Source organism: Amblyraja radiata, chromosome 29 (genome assembly GCF_010909765.2).
Source record: "Amblyraja radiata isolate CabotCenter1 chromosome 29, sAmbRad1.1.pri, whole genome shotgun sequence".
Lineage (NCBI taxonomy): Eukaryota > Metazoa > Chordata > Chondrichthyes > Rajiformes > Rajidae > Amblyraja > Amblyraja radiata.
In genome coordinates this window covers 33,307,595-33,328,431 of record NC_045984.1, presented here as the reverse complement: position 1 = coordinate 33,328,431, position 20,837 = coordinate 33,307,595, and the positions used below count along the sequence as shown (strand labels likewise).

At 43.3% G+C, this 20,837-nt stretch overlaps 1 protein-coding gene across 1 annotated transcript; it reads left to right on the top strand.

The window, feature by feature from the left end:
• The first annotated feature begins 360 nt into the window (after positions 1 to 360).
• Positions 361 to 18,904, top strand: LOC116989640 (protein Largen-like). The gene is made up of 2 exons (XM_033047208.1): positions 361 to 465; positions 18,104 to 18,904. The coding sequence occupies exons 1-2, from the start codon at positions 361 to 363 to the stop codon at positions 18,785 to 18,787; spliced, it is 789 nt and encodes a 262-aa protein (XP_032903099.1). The 3' UTR covers positions 18,788 to 18,904.
• Positions 18,905 to 20,837: the final 1,933 nt, after the last annotated feature.

Here is a 20,837-nt window from a genome sequence, read left to right as displayed (position 1 = left end):
TTACAAAGATTTACATTGTGCAGTGTTAAATATCTTTTGTCATTTTTACAATTATAGCGGTATTTTTAAGATCCCCGAGTAACGCGAAACGGTCCTATTTATTTCACACACAGAGAGAAAGCACATCGACTGGGACCGAGTGTGTGTTTGGCAGTGGGTTGGCCTTACGAGAGTTCAGCTCTGATTGAATATTAAAATATGCAGGAAATAACTCTGCCACTGACAGAGAGAGGTCTATGCTGCAGACAGTGAGGCGGTCGGACCCATGCACCAACAAGCAATGGGAATGTGAAAGCTGAGAAAGGAGAGGGGAGGGAGATCATGTCTGGGGAGCGGTGCTGGGGTGGAGAGGATTTAAAGATGCACGATGTCCAGCCCAAAGTGAAAGAGCAGATTATGTGTATTGTGAAAGATCTGGAACTGGTTCTAGGGGAACTGAAGACTGTTTCCACTGAGATGAAAGAGGTGGGTACGTGTCCAGTTTGGTCATGAAATGAAAGCTTTCAGTGTTGGCAGAGTCTGATTTCAGTAAATTCTTGGGATGGGTTTTCTTTTGGGGGGCTTTTTTGAATCTGCTTAAACTGTGGAATAAGCTCACTTCTAAATGTGATCTTGCTGTAGTCGAGTGTTTGGGGCGGTACGAGGAAATGCGGGGGTGATTTATTTACAACAGAGAACGTCCTGTTTGAGGTAAGATTTCTCCTATGACGTCCAGTGATTAATGCTAGTTGTAAGAGAGCTGAAATAAGCCAATATATATATATATATACAAAAAAGACAAGATTACACTGTTCTAAACACAGCCAATACTGTTGTTGTGGGGACAGCAACTAAAAATGTTGGAGGAAATCAACGAGTTTGGAGCATTATTGTTTCCTAAAACATTCTCCAGATGTACTGAGCATCTACAGTATTTGCTCTTTCAGTTCCAGTTACATCTGTGCAATAGATGGGATTGCTTTGAGGAATTTTGAGTCGATCATTGTTACTCGGGGTGCAGCATTGACAAATGTCACACCCGTCAGATTAAAAGTGACCTGTCCCATTTAAACATTTGCGATGATTATTGAGACGCACTGACATGTGCAAACTGCAAGCAGAAGTAGATTATGTGGAGTGGATTTAAGACCCAGTTTATCACAATCTACCCTCTCTCAGTATCTTCCTGTGCCGTCGATCTCCGCAAATGTGGGCTTCCTTCGTATTGGTGCCTTGAATGTAACGTCAGTAGGTTATTTGTCCAGTGTGTGGGGCGCAGCGATGAACCAGATCCAGCCTTCGTCTATATCATCTTGACTGACCGCTAGATGTACACTTCCTACCTGCCGCCAATGCAGAGTTTGCCATCCTTGTTTCCCCTCTCTGCAACAATAATATTTGTTGCTATTGTATCCATGAAAGCAACCAGTAGCATTTACAATGATAGACACAAAATGCTGGAGTAACTCAGCGGGACAGGCAGCATGTTGTTTAAGAAGGAACTGCAGATGCTGGAAAATCGAAGGTACACAAAAATGTTGGAGAAACTCAGCGGGTGCAGCAGCAGCTATGGAGCGAAGGAAATAGGCAACGTTTCGGGCCGAAACCCTTCTTCAGACTGATGACAGGCAGCATATCTGGAGAGAAGGAATGGGTGACGTTTCGGGTCGAGACCCTTCCTCTCTCCAGAGATGCTGCCTGTCCCGCTGAGTTACCCCAGCATTTTGTTTCTATCTTCGATTTAAACCAGCAGCTGCAGTCCTTTCCCACGCAATGAACATGATGCCAGTTTAATACTTTGACTAAAGTCCTGACAGATCGTGTCCCTCCATGACCCCACATTTACAAAGCCATGTCTCTGGGGAATTACTTACTTTAGGTGTTTGAGAAATCCGAGAGCATTTGTGGCCGACAGGGGTGTCGAATGGGATAGTGGAGGATGGAGTTAAAGGGAAAGGGTTTCTTAAATGTGTGAGCGGAGAGACAGAGGGGTGTAAAATGAGGGTAGAAGCAATAGGTAGCAAGGTGAAAAGTAAAAGTGGCAGGCAGACAAAACCAGGGCAAAAATCAAAAAGGGCCACTTTTCAACATAATTGTATATGGGGTAAGAGTGTTGTAAAAACAAGCCTGAAGACTTTGTGTCTCAATGCAAGGAGCATTCGTAATAAGGTGGATGAGTTGAATGTGCAGATAGCTATTAATGACTATGATATAGTTGGGATCACGGAGACATGGCTCCAGGGTGACCAAGGCTGGGAGCTGAACATCCAGGGATATTCAATATTCAGGAGGGATAGAGAGAAAGGAAAAGGAGGTGGGGTAGCGTTGCTGATTAGAGAGATTAACGCAATGGGAAGGAAGGACATTAGTTTGGAGGATGTGGAATCGGTATGGGTAGAGCTGCGTAACACTAAGGGGCAGAAAACGCTGGTGGGTGTTGTGTACAGGCCACCTAACAGTAGTAGTGAAGTTGGAGATGGTATCAAACAAGAAATTAGAAATGCGTGCGACAAAGGCAAAACCGTTATAATGGGTGACTTCAATCTACATATAGATTGGGTGAATCAAATTGGCAGGGGTGCTGAGGAAGAGGATTTCTTGGAATGTATGCGGGATAGTTATCTAAATCAACATGTAGAGGAACCAACGAGAGAGCAGGCTATTTTAGACTGGGTATTGAGTAATGAGGAAGGGTTAGTTAGCAGTCTTGTTGTACGTGCCCCCTTGGGCAAGAGTGACCATAATATGGTTGAGTTCTTCATTAGGATGGAGAGTGACATTGTTAATTCAGAAACAATGGTTCTGAACATAAAGAAAGGTAACTTTGAGGGTATGAGACGTGAATTGGCCAAGATTGACTGGCAATTAATTCTAAAAGGGTTGACGGTGGATATGCAATGGAAGACATTTAAAGACTGCATGGATGAACTACAAAAATTGTTCATCCCAGTTTGGCAAAAGAATAAATCAGGGAAGGTAGTACATCCGTGGATAACAAGGGAAATCAGGGATAGTATCAAAGCGAAGGATGATGCATACAAATTAGCCAGAAAAAGCAGCATACCGGAGGACTGGGAGAAATTCAGAGACAAGCAGAGGAGGACAAAGGGCTTAATTAGGAAAGGAAAAATAGATTATGAAAGAAAACTGGCAGGGAACATAAAAACTGACTGCAAAAGTTTTTATAGATATGTGAAAAGAAAGAGATTAGTTAAAACAAATGTAGGTCCCTTGCAGTGCAGTCAGAAACAGGTGAGTTGATCATGGGGAACAAGGATATGGCGGACCAATTGAATAACTACTTTGGTTCCGTCTTCACTAAGGAAGACATAAATAATCTGCCGGAAATAGCAGGGGACCGCGGGTCAAAGGAGTTGGAGGAATTGAGTGAAATCCAGGTTAGCCGGGAAGTGGTGTTGGGTAAATTGAATGGATTAAAGGCCGATAAATCCTCAGGGCCAGATAGGCTGCATCCCAGAGTACTTAAGGAAGTAGCTCCAGAAATAGTGGATGCATTAGTAATAATCTTTCAAAACTCTTTAGATTCTGGAGTAGTTCCTGAGGATTGGCGGGTAGCAAACGTAACCCCTCTTTTTAAGAAGGGAGGGAGAGAGAAAACGGGGAATTACAGACCAGTTAGTCTAACATCGGTAGTGGGGAAACTGCTAGAGTCAGTTATTAAAGATGGGATAGCAGCACATTTGGAAAGTGGTGAAATCATTGGACAAAGTCAGCATGGATTTACAAAAGGTAAATCATGTCTGACGAATCTTATAGAATTTTTCGAGGATGTAACTAGTAGCGTGGATAGGGGAGAACCAGTGGATGTGGTGTATCTGGACTTCCAGAAGGCTTTCGACAAGGTCCCACATAAGAGATTAGTATACAAACTTAAAGCACATGGCATTGGGGGTTCAGTATTGATGTGGAGAACTGGCTGGCAAACAGGAAGCAAAGAGTAGGAGTAAACGGGTCCTTTTCAAAATGGCAGGCAGTGACTAGTGGGGTACCGCAAGGCTCAGTGCTAGGACCCCAGCTATTTACAATATATATTAATGATCTGGATGAGGGAATTGAAGGCAATATCTCCAAGTTTGTGGATGACACTAAGCTGGGGGGCAGTGTTAGCTGTGAGGAGGATGCTAGGAGACTGCAAGGTGACTTGGATAGGCTGGGTGAGTGGGCAAATGTTTGGCAGATGCAGTATAATGTGGATAAATGTGAGGTTATCCATTTTGGTGACAAAAACAGGAAAGCAGAATATTATCTAAATGGTGGCCGACTAGGAAAAGGGGAGATGCAGCGAGGCCTGGGTGTCATGGTACACCAGTCATTGAAAGTAGGCATGCAGGTGCAGCAGGCAGTGAAGAAAGCGAATGGTATGTTAGCTTTCATAGCAAAAGGATTTGAGTATAGGAGCAGGGAGGTTCTACTGCAGTTGTACAGGGTCTTGGTGAGACCACACCTGGAGTATTGCGTACAGTTTTGGTAGAGTAAGGTGACATGCCTCATTGACTATCGACCAGTGGCACTAACGCCGGTGGTGATGAAGTGCTTTGAGAGGTTGATCATGGAGCAAATCAACTCCTACATCGACAAAAACCTGGACCCACTGCAGTTCGCATACCGCCACAACAGATCAACGGTGGATGCGATCTCGCTGGCCCTCCACTCCGCACTGGACCACTTGGACAACAAAAACTCATATGTCAGGCTGTTATTCATTGATTACAGCTCGGCATTTAACACAATCATCCCCTCCAAACTGGTTACCAAACTCGCAGAACTGGGTCTCTGCGCATCCCTCTGCAACTGGATCCTTGACTTCCTCGTCCACAGACCACAGTCTGTTCGTATTGGTGGAAATGTGTCAGCCTCAATAACAATCAGCACGGGAGCACCTCAAGGCTGCGTGCTCAGCCCCCTGCTGTACTCACTCTATACCCATGACTGCGTAGCGAACCACAGTGCGAACTCCATCATCAAGTTCGCTGACGACACCACTATTGTGGGGCGTATCACTGATGGGGATGAGTCAGAGTACAGAAGAGAGATCGAGCAACTGTCCATATGGTGCCAGCGCAATAACCTGGCCCTCAACACCAGCAAAACCAAGGAACTGATTGGGGACTTTGGAAGGAGTAGGAGGGGGACCCACAGCCCCATTTATATCAACGGGTCGATGGTTGAAAGGGTCAAGAGCTTCAAATTCTTGGGCGTGCACATCTCTGAAGATCTTTCCTGGTCCGAGAACACTAATGCAATCATCAAAAAAGCACATCAGCGCCTCTACTTTCTGAGAAGATTACGGAGAGTCGGATTGTCAAGGAAGACTCTCTCTAACTTCTACAGGTGCACAGTCGAGAGCATGCTGACCGGTTGCATCGTGGCTTGGTTCGGCAATTTGAGCGCCCTGGAGAGGAAAAGACTACAAAAAGTAGTAAACACTGCCCAGTCCATCATCGGCTCTGACCTTCCTTCCATCGAGGGGATTTATCGCAGTCGCTGCCTCAAAAAGGCTGGCAGTATCATCAAAGACCCACACCATCCTGGCCACACACTCATCTCCCTGCTACCTTCAGGTAGAAGGTACAGGAGCCTGAAGACTGCAACAACCAGGTTCAGGAACAGTTACTTCCCCTCAGCCATCAGGCTATTAAACCTGGCTCGGACAAAACTCTGATTATTACCAACCACTTTCTGTTATTTGCACTATCAGTTTATTTATTCATGTGTGTATATATTTATATCATGGTATATGGACACATTTATCTGTTTTGTAGTAAATGCCTACTATTTTCTGTGTGCTTAAGCAAAGCAAGAATTTCATTGTCCTATACAGGGACACATGACAATAAACTCACTTGAACTTGAACTTGAACAAATCTGAGGAAGGACATTATTGCCATAGAGGGAGTGCAGAGAAGGTTCACCAGACTGATTCCTGGGATGTCAGGACTGTCTTATGAAGAAAGACTGGATAGACTTGGTTTATACTCTCTAGAATTTAGGAGATTGAGAGGGGATCTTATAGAAACTTACAAAATTCTTAAGGGGTTGGACAGGCTAGATGCAGGAAGATTGCTCCCGATGTTGGGGAAGTCCAGGACAAGGGGTCACAGCTTAAGGATAAGGGGGAAATCCTTTAAAACCGAGATGAGAAGAACATTTTTCACACAGAGAGTGGTGAATCTCTGGAACTCTCTGCCACAGAGGGTAGTCGAGGCCAGTTCATTGGCTATATTTAAGAGGGAGTTAGATGTGGCCCTTGTGGATAAGGGGATCAGAGGGTATGGAGAGAAGGCAGGTACGGGATACTGAGTTGGATGATCAGCCATGATCATATTGAATGGCTCGAAGGGCCGAATGGCCTACTACTGCACCTAATTTCTATGTTTCTATGTTTCATTCATTAACTGCAGCACTTTGCAATGCAACGTCACTGACATAACATGAAATCCACTCCGCTCGATAGAAACTTTGCATGGAATAAAACTGCTTTGGGAATAAATATAAGTGTATGAGAGTGCTGAGATTTAAAGTGCAATTATCTAACTGTAAAAATTCAAGGGAAACGAAATAACGTTGGAAAGATGTAGCTGAGGTAGACAAAAATGCTGGAGAAACTCAGTGGGTGCAGCAGCATCTATGGAGCGAAGGAAATAGGCGACGTTTTGGGCCGAAACCCAGAAGGGTTTCGGCCCGAAACGTTGCCTATTTCCTTCGCTCCATAGATGCTGCTGCACCCGCTGAGTTTCTCCAACGCTTTTGATTTAGTTAGCGCGTGACAGAGCTTTAAATCTATAATTGACTGGCCATTAGCTTCACGACACAGCCTCTGGTGAGTGTTGAGAGAAGCCCTTCCTTCCCTCAGTATAGAGCAGCATCTGCCTCGATTATGTGTAGCGGCCTTTGTAGACTGACAGCCACCAACAGCAAGTGTAAGTGAATGCTCTGTCTGTCATATCTGGCAGCAACCAAATGGCCTTCCCAACCTGCCCGTGGAAGGCAGCATTTCAGAGTATGGATTAACGGACATGTGGGAACTTCTCCTCAATACAGGAAAGGTGTGTGTTGTTGTCACAAACGTAATGGGACCAGCACACACAGGGACATCCAGATTCAGGGCCAGATTCTTCCCGGCTGTTATCAAGCAAGTGAACCATCCTCTCACCAACTAGAGAGCGGTCCTGTCCTCCCATCTACCTCATTAGAGACCCTTGGACTATCTTAACCAAACTTTATAAGTTCATAAGTTATAGGAGCAGAATTAGGCCATTTTGCCCATCAAGTCTACTCCGCCATTCAATCATGGCTGATCTATCACTCCCTCCTATCCCCATTCTCCTGCCTTCTCCCTATAACCCCAAACACCTGTTCTAATCAAGGACTTTACTGGACTTTATCTTGCAATAAACGTTATTTCCTTTATCCTGTATCTGTACACTGTGGACTGCTTGATTATGTAATCAAGCAGCCATGATCATATTGAATGGCAGTGCTGGCTCAAGGGGCCGAATGGCCTACTCCTGCATCTATTTTCTCTGTTTCTATTTTTCTATCTGGATCAGGCAGATGAGATTTGCTTCAATCTCATCACTATTCCAATCATACAAGTCTAGGCAGAGAATATTACTCACCTATTTATTCCATATAAGGTATCACAGTGGATTGCTATTCTATCTTTTGCACAGATCTGGTTGTCAGCATTCAGATGTAGGGGCTCTGCCTGATGTTTCTGCTCCCAAGTACGCATTGGAGCACCCCCAAACCCCCAGCATCTTTTCTAAGATCAGCTAAGTCAGAGATCCACCTGGCCATGTCTGTATTGCTGTTCCACATTGGGAAAGGGAGCCACTAACCAAAGTGCAATGAAAAGCCTCCGTATTTATTTTCTTTCCAACCATATACATATGTTGTTGCAACTCTCTCGATTGCACCAAGGTAGTATTTGGGCAGTACTTACAAACTTCTTTCATGTCCATCTTCCATGTTACAAATGTTGGCCTCGTTGTCATCGTCCGTCCTGAAAAAGACGCAAGCTTCCGGCAACAATCAGTGGGAGCTATCACTTGTCGCAGTAGATGATGGTGGTAGCAGAATTAGCTCAGGGTACTTCCAATTTCCAGCCCCGCCATGTGGACGCTTCTGGTATGGGGCCAGTACTTACAATGAATTGATCTTTGTCTACCTTCATAATGTTGAAAATATCAGAGGATTGACTTTGAATGCAACATAGAAACATGCAGGAGTAGGCTATTCGGCCCTTCGAGCCAGCACCGCCATTCAATATGATCATGGCTGATCATCCAGAATCAGTACCCCGTTCCTGCTTTCTTCCCATATCCCTTGATTCCGTTAGCCCTAAGAGATAAATCTAACTCAATCTTTTGGGGTCCATCTGTGGAACTGAAGTATTAGTTCAACAGTGAAATCTGGTGGTATAAGGAACCCTACTAGTCCTGTTAATGATAAGCAGGCTAGACCAAGGCTGTCGACATGTTTACTGGCAATCGCTGGTTGAAGCTTGCTAAACTCCGACTGCTCCTCTTTGAACATGTCAAACAACAACGACTTTTCCTTGCATGACCCATGAAGGTGCCACAACCCCACTGAGGAAGTCAACACTATGTGAAGCTAGAGAATATTTTAGCATCACAGTTTTGTTTCAGTTTGCAGAAATAGTTATAGTAGTTAGAATACATAAACTATATCAATCATTAATTTTGCAGATATACCAAAGGATATGCAATTGACAGTTAAAGTGTTGTCTATTAAATATTTAGGGCACCTTGGTCCTCTAATGACCAACTACTGTGAACAGTGAGATGCCAGTCTCAATCTTCAAACATTCATATTGCATTCTGCCTATTAAGCCTGTGTCAACTCTTTGAATAATAATAATAATAATAAATTTTATTTAATGGGCGCCTTTCATACATCTCAAGGACACCTTACATAGTAATCGGAATAAAAACATATAATCGGAGTAAAACAAGTAATTAAAGACATCACAATGACACAAATTAAAAACAGAATTCAATCCAAAAACAGAAAATCAAAAACACAGTGTGAAGAGAGAGCAGCGGCAGCCAAAGCGCGCCAGCGTCCACTCTCTCTTCACGGCAGCCATCTTGGACACAGACCTACAAGACTACAGTTAGACAAAAAAAATCATCCCCCCACAGTGGATACCACTGTGGAGGAAGGCACAATGTCCAGTCCCCACCCCATGTTCACCCCAAAGTCAGGCCTATTGGGGCCACCGCAATTGCCTCTACGGAGGCCCGATGTCCCTGGCCGTTCTCACCGGGTGGTCTTGCCCCGGCGTCGGGAGAGTCCTTTCGGCGGCTGGGCCACCTGGAACGGCCGCTTCCTGGTTGGAGCCCGCGGCTGCCGAAGCCGACAAGGCCGCGCCGGTTTGGCGCTCCCAGGCTCCCGATGAAAAAGTCGGCGCCCGCTCTCCTCACTGCCGCCTTGCCGCCTCTACGCACGCCGTCTCTCCGCTCCGCAAACCCGCAGCCCGGAGATGTTGCTTACGGCGGTCCAGCTCGCCAGAGCTCCAGCGCGGCGACCCAGGCAAGGCATCGCCCGCTCCGCTCCAGCGCTCCAATGCAGTGCCGCCACGCAGGCCGAGGTGCTGGGTGGTTCCCGCCATGGTTCCCGCCAAGAAACGGCGCTCCAAGCCCGCTGGTAGTAGCAATGTTACAAAATTTTGAGATTTTAAAAATCAAGTCTGTAATTTATCCCATCAGATAAAGCATAAAAATAAGTTTAATTTGACACCTAATTTACTTTCATATCTCAAGTATTTAAAAAGTTATGGCCATTTTCATACTGGGAAATGAGCATCTTGTTCCCTATTGATTTTCTATGGACATAACAAAAAAGCTGTGATCGTGAACAGTCAAAAGCCCATAACTTTCTTAAAAATTAAGAGAACTGAATGAAATTTTCAGTTATCATAGATTGAAGCATTCTGAAACAAATATAAAATAATCTTACTTGGATGACCTGAAATTAAAGCATATAATTAGTTAGTTACCTAATTGTAGCTAATTTCAGACTTCAATTACTAGATCTAAACATCTATCCATTTCTTAATAAATGATTAACATTTTTAAATAGCCTAAATGTCCAAATAATATTCACAAATAATTCACAATAAAACATGATTTTTAAATCTCATTTACATTAATTTATAGGCCAAATGGAAGGAATTTAGTGTTTAATTGCTGTAAATAAATGCCCATTTAAATCAGCTTTCCAGTGGGTCCCTGTGGAACGCGCTGGTTTAGAACGTTCACATTGCGGTAGATTTGTGCCCCAAATGCCGAGAAAAATACTGCGGGATATAATGGGCCCAAATTGAGCTACTCGCAATATTAAACTTTGTATAAAGGGATCTTTAGAAGCCCTTTTTAATGTAAAAATATACAACCTAACTTCAGTTGTTTGCTTTATGAGACCCTGCGGTTGCTGGCGGTCGCGGGTTTAGAGATTGATTTTTAAACTACTATAACTATTATTCAAGGCCTTTAAACCTAATAATAGCTTTTGCGACGGGGTCTTCCAGCGATTTTTCGTTAATAATTAACTAGGCTGAACATTTTCGATTGGAACAGCTTAGAGAAAATCGCGTTTTAAACCCGCCCCCTCTAAACGGCGCCAAAATCGCGCACACGGGCAGCAGCAGATCTTCAACGACGCTTCAGGTAGGCTTTGCAACATACCTACTGGTAGGCCATGACGACGGGTCGACGGGCAGCCCGGAAAAAAGGCTGCCACACCGACCAGGTAGGGACCTATAAATAAAGTAACACCTACCCCCCCACATTAAAAGACCATATCCCCTACAAACAAAAAAACAGGACTCACTAAAAACTTTAAAAAAAACGAATTTAAGACGGACGGCTGCTGCTAGCAGCCGTTCACCAAGATGGCTCCTCCTCCTCGAGTATGAGTAACATGAAGAAAGCAATTTATCGGGATATCTCACAGCATGGTTTGGCAACGTTCACGTTATAGGAGTAGAGTTGGGCCATTCAGCCCATCGAGTCTACGCCGCCATTCAATCATGGCTGATCTCTGCCTCATAATCCTATTTTCCTGCCTTCTCCCCATAACCCTTCACACCCATTCTAATCAAGAATCTGTCTATCTCTGCCATAACAATATCCACTGACTTGGTCTCCACAGCCCTCTGGTTGGAACAGCTCCATCCAAAACCACAAGAAATCACAGAGAATTGTGGATACACCCCAAACCAACTGCCCTTCCATCTACACCTCACGCTGCCTTAGCAAGGCCAGCAGCATCATCAAGGACTAATCTCACTGCGGATAGTCCCCCTTCTCCCCTTTCCCATCAGACAAGAGGTACAGAAGTGTGAAAATGCACACCTCCAGATTCAGGGAGTTTGTTCCCAGCTGAAACGGAACCATCCTATCATCAACTAGAGAGCGGTCCTGAACTACCATTTGTCCCTCGGACTATCTTTAATTGGACTCTACTGAACTTTATCTTGCATTAAACATTTTTACCTTTATCCTGTATCTGTACGCAGTGGACAGCTTGAATGTAATCATGTATAGTCTTTACACTGACTGGAGAGCACGTAACGAAAAGCTTTTCACTGTACCTCGGTACATGTGACAATAAACAAAACTATCAGCTCTTAGAGAGATATGTATTGGAACGCTGAGGGGGAGAGGGGGAGGAGGCCTCAGCAGGCACTCTGGTACATAAGGTGATAAAGGAGGTTTTTGGCACACTGGTCTTTATCAGTCATGGAATTATGTATAGAAGTTGGGACATGATGTTACATTTGTATAAGATGTTGAAGCAAGCATAAGGATACCATGTTCAGTTTTGGTCACCCTGCGACAGGAAATATGTCATAATGCTTTAAATGTTGCAGAGAAGATTGCAAAGAATACTGCCAGGACTCAAGAGCCTGAACCTTTAGGGAGAGGTTGGGCAGACTGGGACTATGTTCCTTGGAGCGTATGAGGCCGAGGTGTGATCTTCTAAAATCATGCACATGATCAGGTGTATAAAATCATGAGGGGAATAGATAGGGTGATGCAAAGTATCTTTTTCCCAGGGTAGAGGAATTAAGAACCAGAGGGAATAGGTTTAAGGTGAGAGGGGAAAGATTTAATAGGAATTTAAGGGGAAACATTTTCACACAGAGGGTGTTGTTTATATGGAATGAGCTGCTAGAGGAAGTAGTTGAAGTGGGTACCATAATAAATTTAAGAGATGCTGCCCGTCCCGATGAATTACTCCACATTTTGCGTCTATCTTTGGTCTAAACCAGCATCTGCAGTTCCTTCATACACACATTTAAAAGTTGTTTTTGACAAACCTATCCAGCTTTAGGAGAGGTACATGGATAGGGAAGGTTTGAAGGGATATGGGCCAAATTCAGGCAACTGGGACAGGCTTAGATGGGGCATCTTAGGTGGCATAAACGAGTGTGCCAGCATCAATTTCTGTACTGTATGATCGCATTCATCTAATTTTGTAATTTGTTTTTTCCTTGGTCCTATTAATTAGTCTAAATTGTCCTTAAAACATATTACTGAAGCTGCTACCCCCCATCCATTTGTTTTGTGCATTTCATAACAAACATTCTATGTGGAGGAGGATAAAGCTCCTCTTCCCCTCTTCCCCCCCCCCCCCCTATTGATTGTTTTGTCACTAACATTAAGTCAACACTTTTGGCTAACATCACTCACACAGAGAGTTGTGAATCTGTGGAATTCTCTGCCTCAGAAGGCAGTGGAGACAAATTCTCTGGAGGCTTTCAAGAGAGAATTAGAGATCTCTTAAAGATGAAGGGCTGTGGGGAGAAGGCAGGAACGGGGTACTGATTGTGGATGATCAGCCAAGATCAGAGAATGGCGGTGCTGGCTCGAAGGGCCGAATGGCCTACTCCTGCACCTCTTGTCTCTTATCATCATTGCATATACGTTCTCCTATTCACTCAACAGATTTTCTCATTCTGACCTCTGCTAAATCTTCCTTCAACCTTCTCTGTGAGAAGAAGAAAATACCCTTTTCTCATGTATCTCTCTTTCTCAAGGGAAAGGTTTAGGGAGATTTCCAAGAGGTCAGAATTACAGGATGAAGCAATCAAAATTAATGGAGGAAGTTACCAATAGAAATAGTTGATTTAGATGAGCAAGGTGAGATCTCAGATACTTACATCGATTACTTCCATTATTTCATCAAACGCTAGATCCTGTTTGTCCAGAAATTAACTAATTCATGCCCATTGTCTTTAATTTACCTTCATTTTACAAATTTACAAATTACTATGTCATGGTTTGTCAAGGGCGCAGCAGTAGAGTTGCTGCCTTACAACGCTGGCAGCGCCAGAGACCCTGGTTCTATCCTGACAACGGGTGCTGTCTGTACGGAGTTCTTCCCGTGATCTGCGTTGGTTTTCTCCGGGAGCTCCGCTTTCCTCCCACACTCCAAAGAAATACAGGTTTGTAGGTTAATTGGATTGGTATAAGTGTAAATTGTCCCTAGTAAGTGTAGGATGGTGTTAGTGTGTGAGGATCACTGGTCGGTGCAGACTTGGTGGGCCGAAGGGCCCGTTTCCGTGCTGTATCTCTAAAGTAAACTAAAATTAAAAGGCTGACTGGTGCCTCCATTATTTTTTAACTTTTCCCTTGTGCGTGCTTGCTTACATTAATTAAATTGAGGAGTAGACAGCTTTTCATGATTGGCCTCAAAAGTCAGGTTCCATGGGTCAAGTCATACAAGCCTCTGAATAAGATACGTGCTGGCAACTGCTCAGATCTTACCATTAAGAAAAAGTGAAATGAAAGTCAGCTGTGGTAAGCAAAGAACCTGTGCAAATGACTATTTGGGAATGGTACAGAATAGGTCAGACCCAGCCTGACAGAAAAATAGAAGAGATACATTTTAAACTCTATAGCCTGCCAGCTAGTAAAGAATATGAAGTAGATTTATGGAGATTCTAATGATTTTTTTGTCTGAAGAAGGGTCTCGACCCAAAACGTTGCCTATTTTCTTTGCTCCATAGATGCTGCCTCACCCGCTGAGTTCCTCCAGCATTTTTGTTTACCTTCGATTTTCTAGCATCTGCAGTTCCTTCTTAAACTAATGATTTTTCTGGTCAATTTGAAATAATTAGTTTTATTTTCAGACCATGCACTATGACACTGAAACAAACATTGATGGTAGATTAATAAATCTACTGAAATGGCAGAAATATATTTATTACTTAGAATATAGCTACCAAACTAGTGAACATTCATTTTGCTCATTATTCGTTTCTGTTTTTGTCAGTTAATGTAATATTAATTTAATTTTTCTGCTAACTTAATCTCCAATAACAGAGTAAATGGAATTCTAATTTAATTGTTTCTTATGTCAGGATATTACAAGGATTCTATCATTATATTTGCAGTTAATGTGCTCCATAAAGTTTCCTTCGTATATGCATTTCCTTCTACATTCTTTCCTGGAAATGCATTGTGGCGGCAAATATCTGATTTATTCCTCCTCTATTGTCTTATTTTAACATGTTTGAACGAATAATGGCGGCAGTGGCGCAGCGGTAGAATTGCTGTCTTACAGCGCCAGAGACCCGGGTCCCTGGTTCGATCCTGACGACGGGTGCTGTCTGTACAGAGTTTGTATGTTCTCCCCGTGACCTGCATGGGTTTTCCCCGAGATCTTCGGTTTCCTCCCACACTCCAAAGACATACAGATCTGTAGGTTAATTGGCTTGGTATAAATGTAGGTTGCCCCAAGTGTGTGCAGGATAGTTTTAGTGTGCGGGGATCGCTGGACTGCGCGGATTTGGTGGGCCGAAAGGCCTGTTTCCGCACTGTATCTCGAAACTATACTAATTCCATTACTTCAACCCTCTGTTCAGTCCTCCTATTTTGTGAAACAACCATTTATTTGGTTCCTTACCAAATGCCCATTGAAAAATAGTTTTCACCTCATCTGCACAACATTAAACCTTCCGAAAGAAAAGTTGCTTTATTACAAGGATGTTGCCAGGAATAGAGGGTCTGAGATAAAGGGAGAGGTTGAGCAGACTGGGACTCTATTCCCTGGAGCGCAGGAGAATGTGGGGTGATCTTATAGAGGTGTATAAAATTATAAGAGGAATAGATTGGATAGAGGCACAGTCTCTTGCCCAGAGTAGGATAATCAAAAACCAGAGGACATACATTTAAGGTGAAGGGGGAAAAGATTTATAGGAATCTGAGGGGCAACTTTGTCACACAAAGGGTGGTGGGTGTGTGGAACAAGCTGCCAGAGGAGGTTGTTGAGGCAGGAACTATTGCAACATTTAAAAAGCAATTAAGACTGGTACATGGATGGATCAGGTTTAGTGGGGTATGGGCCAAACGCAGGCAGGTGGGACTAATGCAGGTGAGGCCTAATGGTCGATGTGGGCAAGTTGCGTCTGTTTCCACTTTGTATGACTATTAACCACAGGCTTCCTTTCGTAAAAGTGATTCTGCCTAATCATGTTATTATTTTCTGAGCCTACTGGTAGCACTATCTTATAGACATTTTCCATACATTATGCTGGGTTAAGTGGTTTGTGGTACTTCTTACCTCTCTTTAGCCAGTGAGTGAGGTTGTCGGGGTTGTCAGGAACACTTTCAGCCAAGTTGATCTCCAATGCACTTTATCCTGTTCAAGAAGATGAAGTGCTTGTGGGAAACTGGTTCACCTCACAGTTCCAACAGTTCGAGCAACACCATTAATGACTTTTGTTGGCAGCTGAAGCCTGACACACTTTATGTTGACTAAATGTTATCCATTTATCTGCAACCATGCAGAGATTTACACATGCTGGCACTGGATGTACTGATTTATATTTACACTGTATTGGTCTGCCACCTAGCGACTAAATAGTGGCAGACTGGAGGTCAGATTTGTCTGTCCAAGGGAGGAGCAATTTCACTATTTATACCACATTTCAAATTCTCTTATAATTCTGGCAAGTGCAGAATAATCTTATTTTGCTATGAATCTTAGTACAAATGCTCAATTAATTTTCTTCTAGGTCCACATTTTATATAGTAATAATTCTGAGAATTTAATGAATAATATCAAAAACATTAAGGGTCTTGACCAGAGAGTAGAAGGTTCTAATACAGCTTGGGGTTTCAGTATTATCTGCTGTAAACAAAGGTTTTGCCCTTGAGATTTACAAAACCCTTGAGATTTTTTAAAAAACATTAAAGTGCTCGTTCCAGATTCATTGTTAAAAATCCCAACGATTTAAAAGATTAAAATTCTCTGTCCAATGTGAGGCTCAACTGGTCAAAGTAAATTGCTATAGATGCCCTTTCTCTCAATTCAATTGACCCGAGTTAGGCTCGGGGTGGGAGATTGCAACCTTCACGTGGTCCACCCTGTTTCGACGAATGCAATCAACAAAGATCAAACCGAACAAGTTGTCTTACAACTTTAGGCTGTGCGCGCCATACGCAAGAAGAAGAGCCCGGATCCAAATATACTTTACGTTGAACTGAGAAAGGAAATATTAGGATAGCACTATTTACTGCTGCAGCGTATGTGGTTTTGCATTATTATGTAGACTATGATACAAGGTCCAGATGTATTTTTTAAAAGCACATTCCCATATAAGAGAGAGATCGGAAAATGATGGTTGAGTAAACTTCTATGGTGTTTATATCAAGATATTTAATCTTTCTTTTCATTTCCAATATGTATTGAGTGAAATCTGTTGGTTTTCAGGCATTGTAGATGAAAAACGTGTTTTAGGGTGGGACGGAGGCTGTAGGGAATGCCATTCAGACAAGAGTCGATCACACAACATCCTAAGTGAGCCAGCGTGGTGCGAGGGTTTCATGGAAGGAGTTCAGCAAGTCTCTGAAGATAATGAGTTTCAATGATGGGATCTGGCGTGGGGCCGCCGAGAACATAGTGGGAGTGATGGGGGTACTGTGGACGAAGGGAGAACTGGTGGGGTAGGAGGGGGCTACTGCCACGTGCAGCGGCAGGTAGATTGGACTTTGTCGGCACCAACATGTAGCGACACTTGTGTACTGCCTGGGTTGTATGCAAAACTAGGCTCTTCAATGTACTGAGGTACTCCATGTACACGTGACAATATAGTATCAATTAATCATTCATTCATTCACTGGGAACAGCTGTCTCTGACCAAGATTGTTCAGGTGAGCTAGTGCTATCTAAGAGAGGAAGCTTATCTCATTAGAGGAGGTTTAGGGTGAAGGGGGAATGATTTAATAGGAATCTGAGGGGTAACTTTTTCCACACAAAGGGTGGTGGCGTTCTGTGCTGCATCTTCGTGGAACCAGCCTGTTGCTGAAGGTGCTCCTCAGGTTGACCAGTGTGTCATGGAGGGGGTGAGCTGCATTGTCCAAGATGCTCCACAGTTTGTGCAGCATTCTCCCCTCCAATACCATCTCCAGGAGGAAATAGGAAGTAATTTGCTTGATAAAACTGATTTACTTGTTAAGATATAAATGAGAAGCTAAATAGTGAACGGCTATTGACATAGCTGACATAGCCCTCAGAAGAGGGGTGGAAAGAGAAGAGACCTTAAAATTGCCCGTATGGGTAGGGGACAGGAGAATCAGGAGGAAGTCAATGGACAAGTGTGAGAGACAAAGGGTTACAGGGAAAATAAGTGGGATAATGATATTGATGGGAATGCTCTTGAGAACTGTCATGAACTCAACAGGCCTGGATAGAGTCGATGTGGAGAGGACGTTTCCATTAGTGGGAGAGTCTAGGACCAGAGGCCATAGCCTCAGAATAAAAGGGCGTTTTTAGAAAGATGAGGAGGAATTCCTTTAGCCAGAGGGTGGTGAATCTGTGGAATTCAAGGCCGTCAATGGATATTTTTAAGGTACAGGTTGATAGGTTCATGATTAGTATGGGTGTCAGGGTTATGGGGGAAAAGGCAGGAGAATGGAGTTGAGAGGGAAAGATAGATCAGCCATAATTGAATGGTGGAGTAGACCTAATGGCCTAATTCGGCTCCTATAACTTATAATAGAATACATCTTCAATGCTGTAAGCCAATATGAACAACTTGACAATATGTTCCATTTATTTCCAACAGGTGGTGGGACAAATAGACCAACTGACCTCAAACCTGAACCTGTGCGAGGATATAAATGAAAGTTACAAAAGTGATACCCTAGACAGCAGTTCCAGCGGAGTGACAGTATCGACTCTAGAGAAGTCCAAAGACAAGGCCAAACTGGTTATTAAACCTATACCAACATCAAGCGCTGTCCTAACAGTGCTTCGCAAATCCAAACCTCCACCCCCACCCCCACGGAGGACACCAGTCAGGGTGGCAAGCCCGGCAAAGTCAACTTGTACAAATAACAATCTCAAAACTAATGGCACCAACATGCACAATGGAACACATTCAACTACTGACGGTCTGGAGAGAAACTGTGACGGATGCAGTGCACGGTCTGACACTTCAACACGGGTGCCACAAAGTCAACTGGAAGCTGATGATAAAACCAAATCATTATCAAACACTTTTATCAGCCAGCAATCCTCAAAGTGCGTCCGTTATCCCAGCTCCACAACCAAACTTGAGGTTCCCATACAGAGGAAAGCTTGCACTGTTAATTTATGTGGTTGCAGTGCCAGATCACAACACAATACTTGTCTACACCAAAGAGCGCCATCAATCTGTAACAGCAGCTCTTCCACAACAAACGTAGCCACAGCATCACATTCAAAGCATCAATCCGCAGTCCGGAAGCCTACCTCTACAACAGTCTGAAATATACGTTTGCAAACAAATCAATCATCAGTCAAATGGAATTACATTAACTGACATCTCAGAGCATTCCATACAGTAAGGCAGATAACTCAAGCAGGTAAGTGACTCAAAATGATCACACTCGAATTTTTACGTTTTGGCCCTTAGAATGCATTTCCCAATAGACAAAATGGGTATTCTGCAACCACCAAACTTAAATATTTGTCATTTTAATCAATTTTGTAAATACAAACGATATTAATCCATTCACTCTTCATAATGAATCTTTTGTGCAATCGGTGTGAATTAACACTGTACTCCACCACGGCGGCACAGCGGTATAGTTGTTGCCTCACAGCGCCAGAGGGTTAGGTTCAATCCCGACCACGGGTGCTGTCTATACCGCATTTATACATTCTCCCTGTGACCGCGTGGGTTCTCTCCGGGAGCTCCAGTTTCCTCCCACTTTCCAAAGAAGTGCAGGTTTGTAGGTTCATTTGTTTGGTAAAATTGTAAATTGTCCCTAGTGTGTGCAAGAACATGCATTAGTGTGTGTGGATCACTGGTCAGTACAGACTCAATGGACGAAAGGCCTGTTTCCGCACTGTATCTCTAAACTAAACTAATTCTATTACGTCAACCCTCTGTTCAATTCTATTTTGTGAAACAACCATTTATTTGGTTCCTTATCAAATGGCCAAAAATATAGCATTCACCTCATCTACACAAGTTAAACCTTCCAAATAAAAGTTGCTTAATTACAAGGATGTTGCCAGTATTAGAGGGTTTGAGATGAAGGGAGAGGTTGAGCAGGCTGGGGTTTTCAAGAGAGCTTGATAGGGCTCTTAAATATAGCGGAGTCAGAGGATATGGGCAGAAGGCAGGAACGGGGTACTGATTGGGGATGATCAGCCATGATCACATTGAATGGTGGTGCTGGCTCGAAGGGCCGAATGGCCTACTCCTGCGTTTATTGTCAATTGACTATTCTCTGGAGCACAGGAGGATGTGGGGTGATCTTATAGAGGTGTATAAAACTATGAGAGGAATTGTTCGGGTAGACGTACAGATTCTCTTCCCCAGAGTAAGCGAATCAAGAACCAGAGGGCATGGGTTCAAGGTGAAGGGGGAAAGATTTTATAGGAACCCGAGAGGTAACTTTTACACGCAAAAGGTGGTGGGTGTATGGAACGAGCTGCCGGAGGAGGTAGTTGAGGCCTCCATATATTTTCCTGTTTCAGTGCCCAAATCAAACTTGAGATCAGACTAAATGTATGTCAATCAATGCATCACTTCCACTTTATGAACATACAAAAATTAGGAACCTCGGCAAGACCAACTCATGTATCAGATCAAAAGCACGTTTGACATGAAATATATTTGAGTCTTTACATATTATTGGCTGCCATCCCTTAGCACAAACAGGGCAAAGCATCAATAGTGTGCCATTAATGTTTTTATCTACGACCACATGCAAACAAAGTAATATCAAAGGCATAAGATTCCAGGATTAACACAAACATCAGTTGCTCTGGATGCTAAATAATCATCTGCCGGCCACTTCGAAGATATATACATGGGCCCTAGTCATGGTCTCAACCTCTTGTCTGGGGACAATACACTATAGACAATTCAGGAAAGATTTAGTTGTGACTTTTCAGTTCTGGTTTCCTAGTAAATTTATTTTACACATTCACTTACACTTATATCCTTTCTAATAACACAGAGATCAGAATGAAGTGTTAACAGTACAGTAAAGATGGTGTACGAGATTGAGCCATGAATTCTGTTTTTCTATACAATCTCTCTAGAAACTCATTTATTTTACATTTGTAAACATCTATACTTGGTATGCTCTGCTCGTCTGTCCCGGTTAGTTATCGAGGACTCCTTATCCTTCCTGCCACAGACATTTCATTTGTATTTATGTTTAGTGATCAATTGGATCCCTATTTACAAAATTAATAAAGGAATAAAGTTCTGGGGTAACTCGGTGGGTCAGGCAGCATCGCTGGAGAACATAGGTGATGTTTTGTGTGGGGACCTTTCTGACAAGGCAGACTTGACCAGC

Excerpts from the sequence above, each read along its gene's own strand:
- LOC116989640 (XM_033047208.1), top strand. The coding sequence starts at position 361 with ATGCACGATGTCCAGCCCAAAGTGAAAGAGCAGATTATGTGTATTGTG. Across the intron at positions 466-18,103 it reads TTTCCACTGAGATGAAAGAG|GTGGTGGGACAAATAGACCA; the intron begins GTGGGTACGTGT and ends TATTTCCAACAG.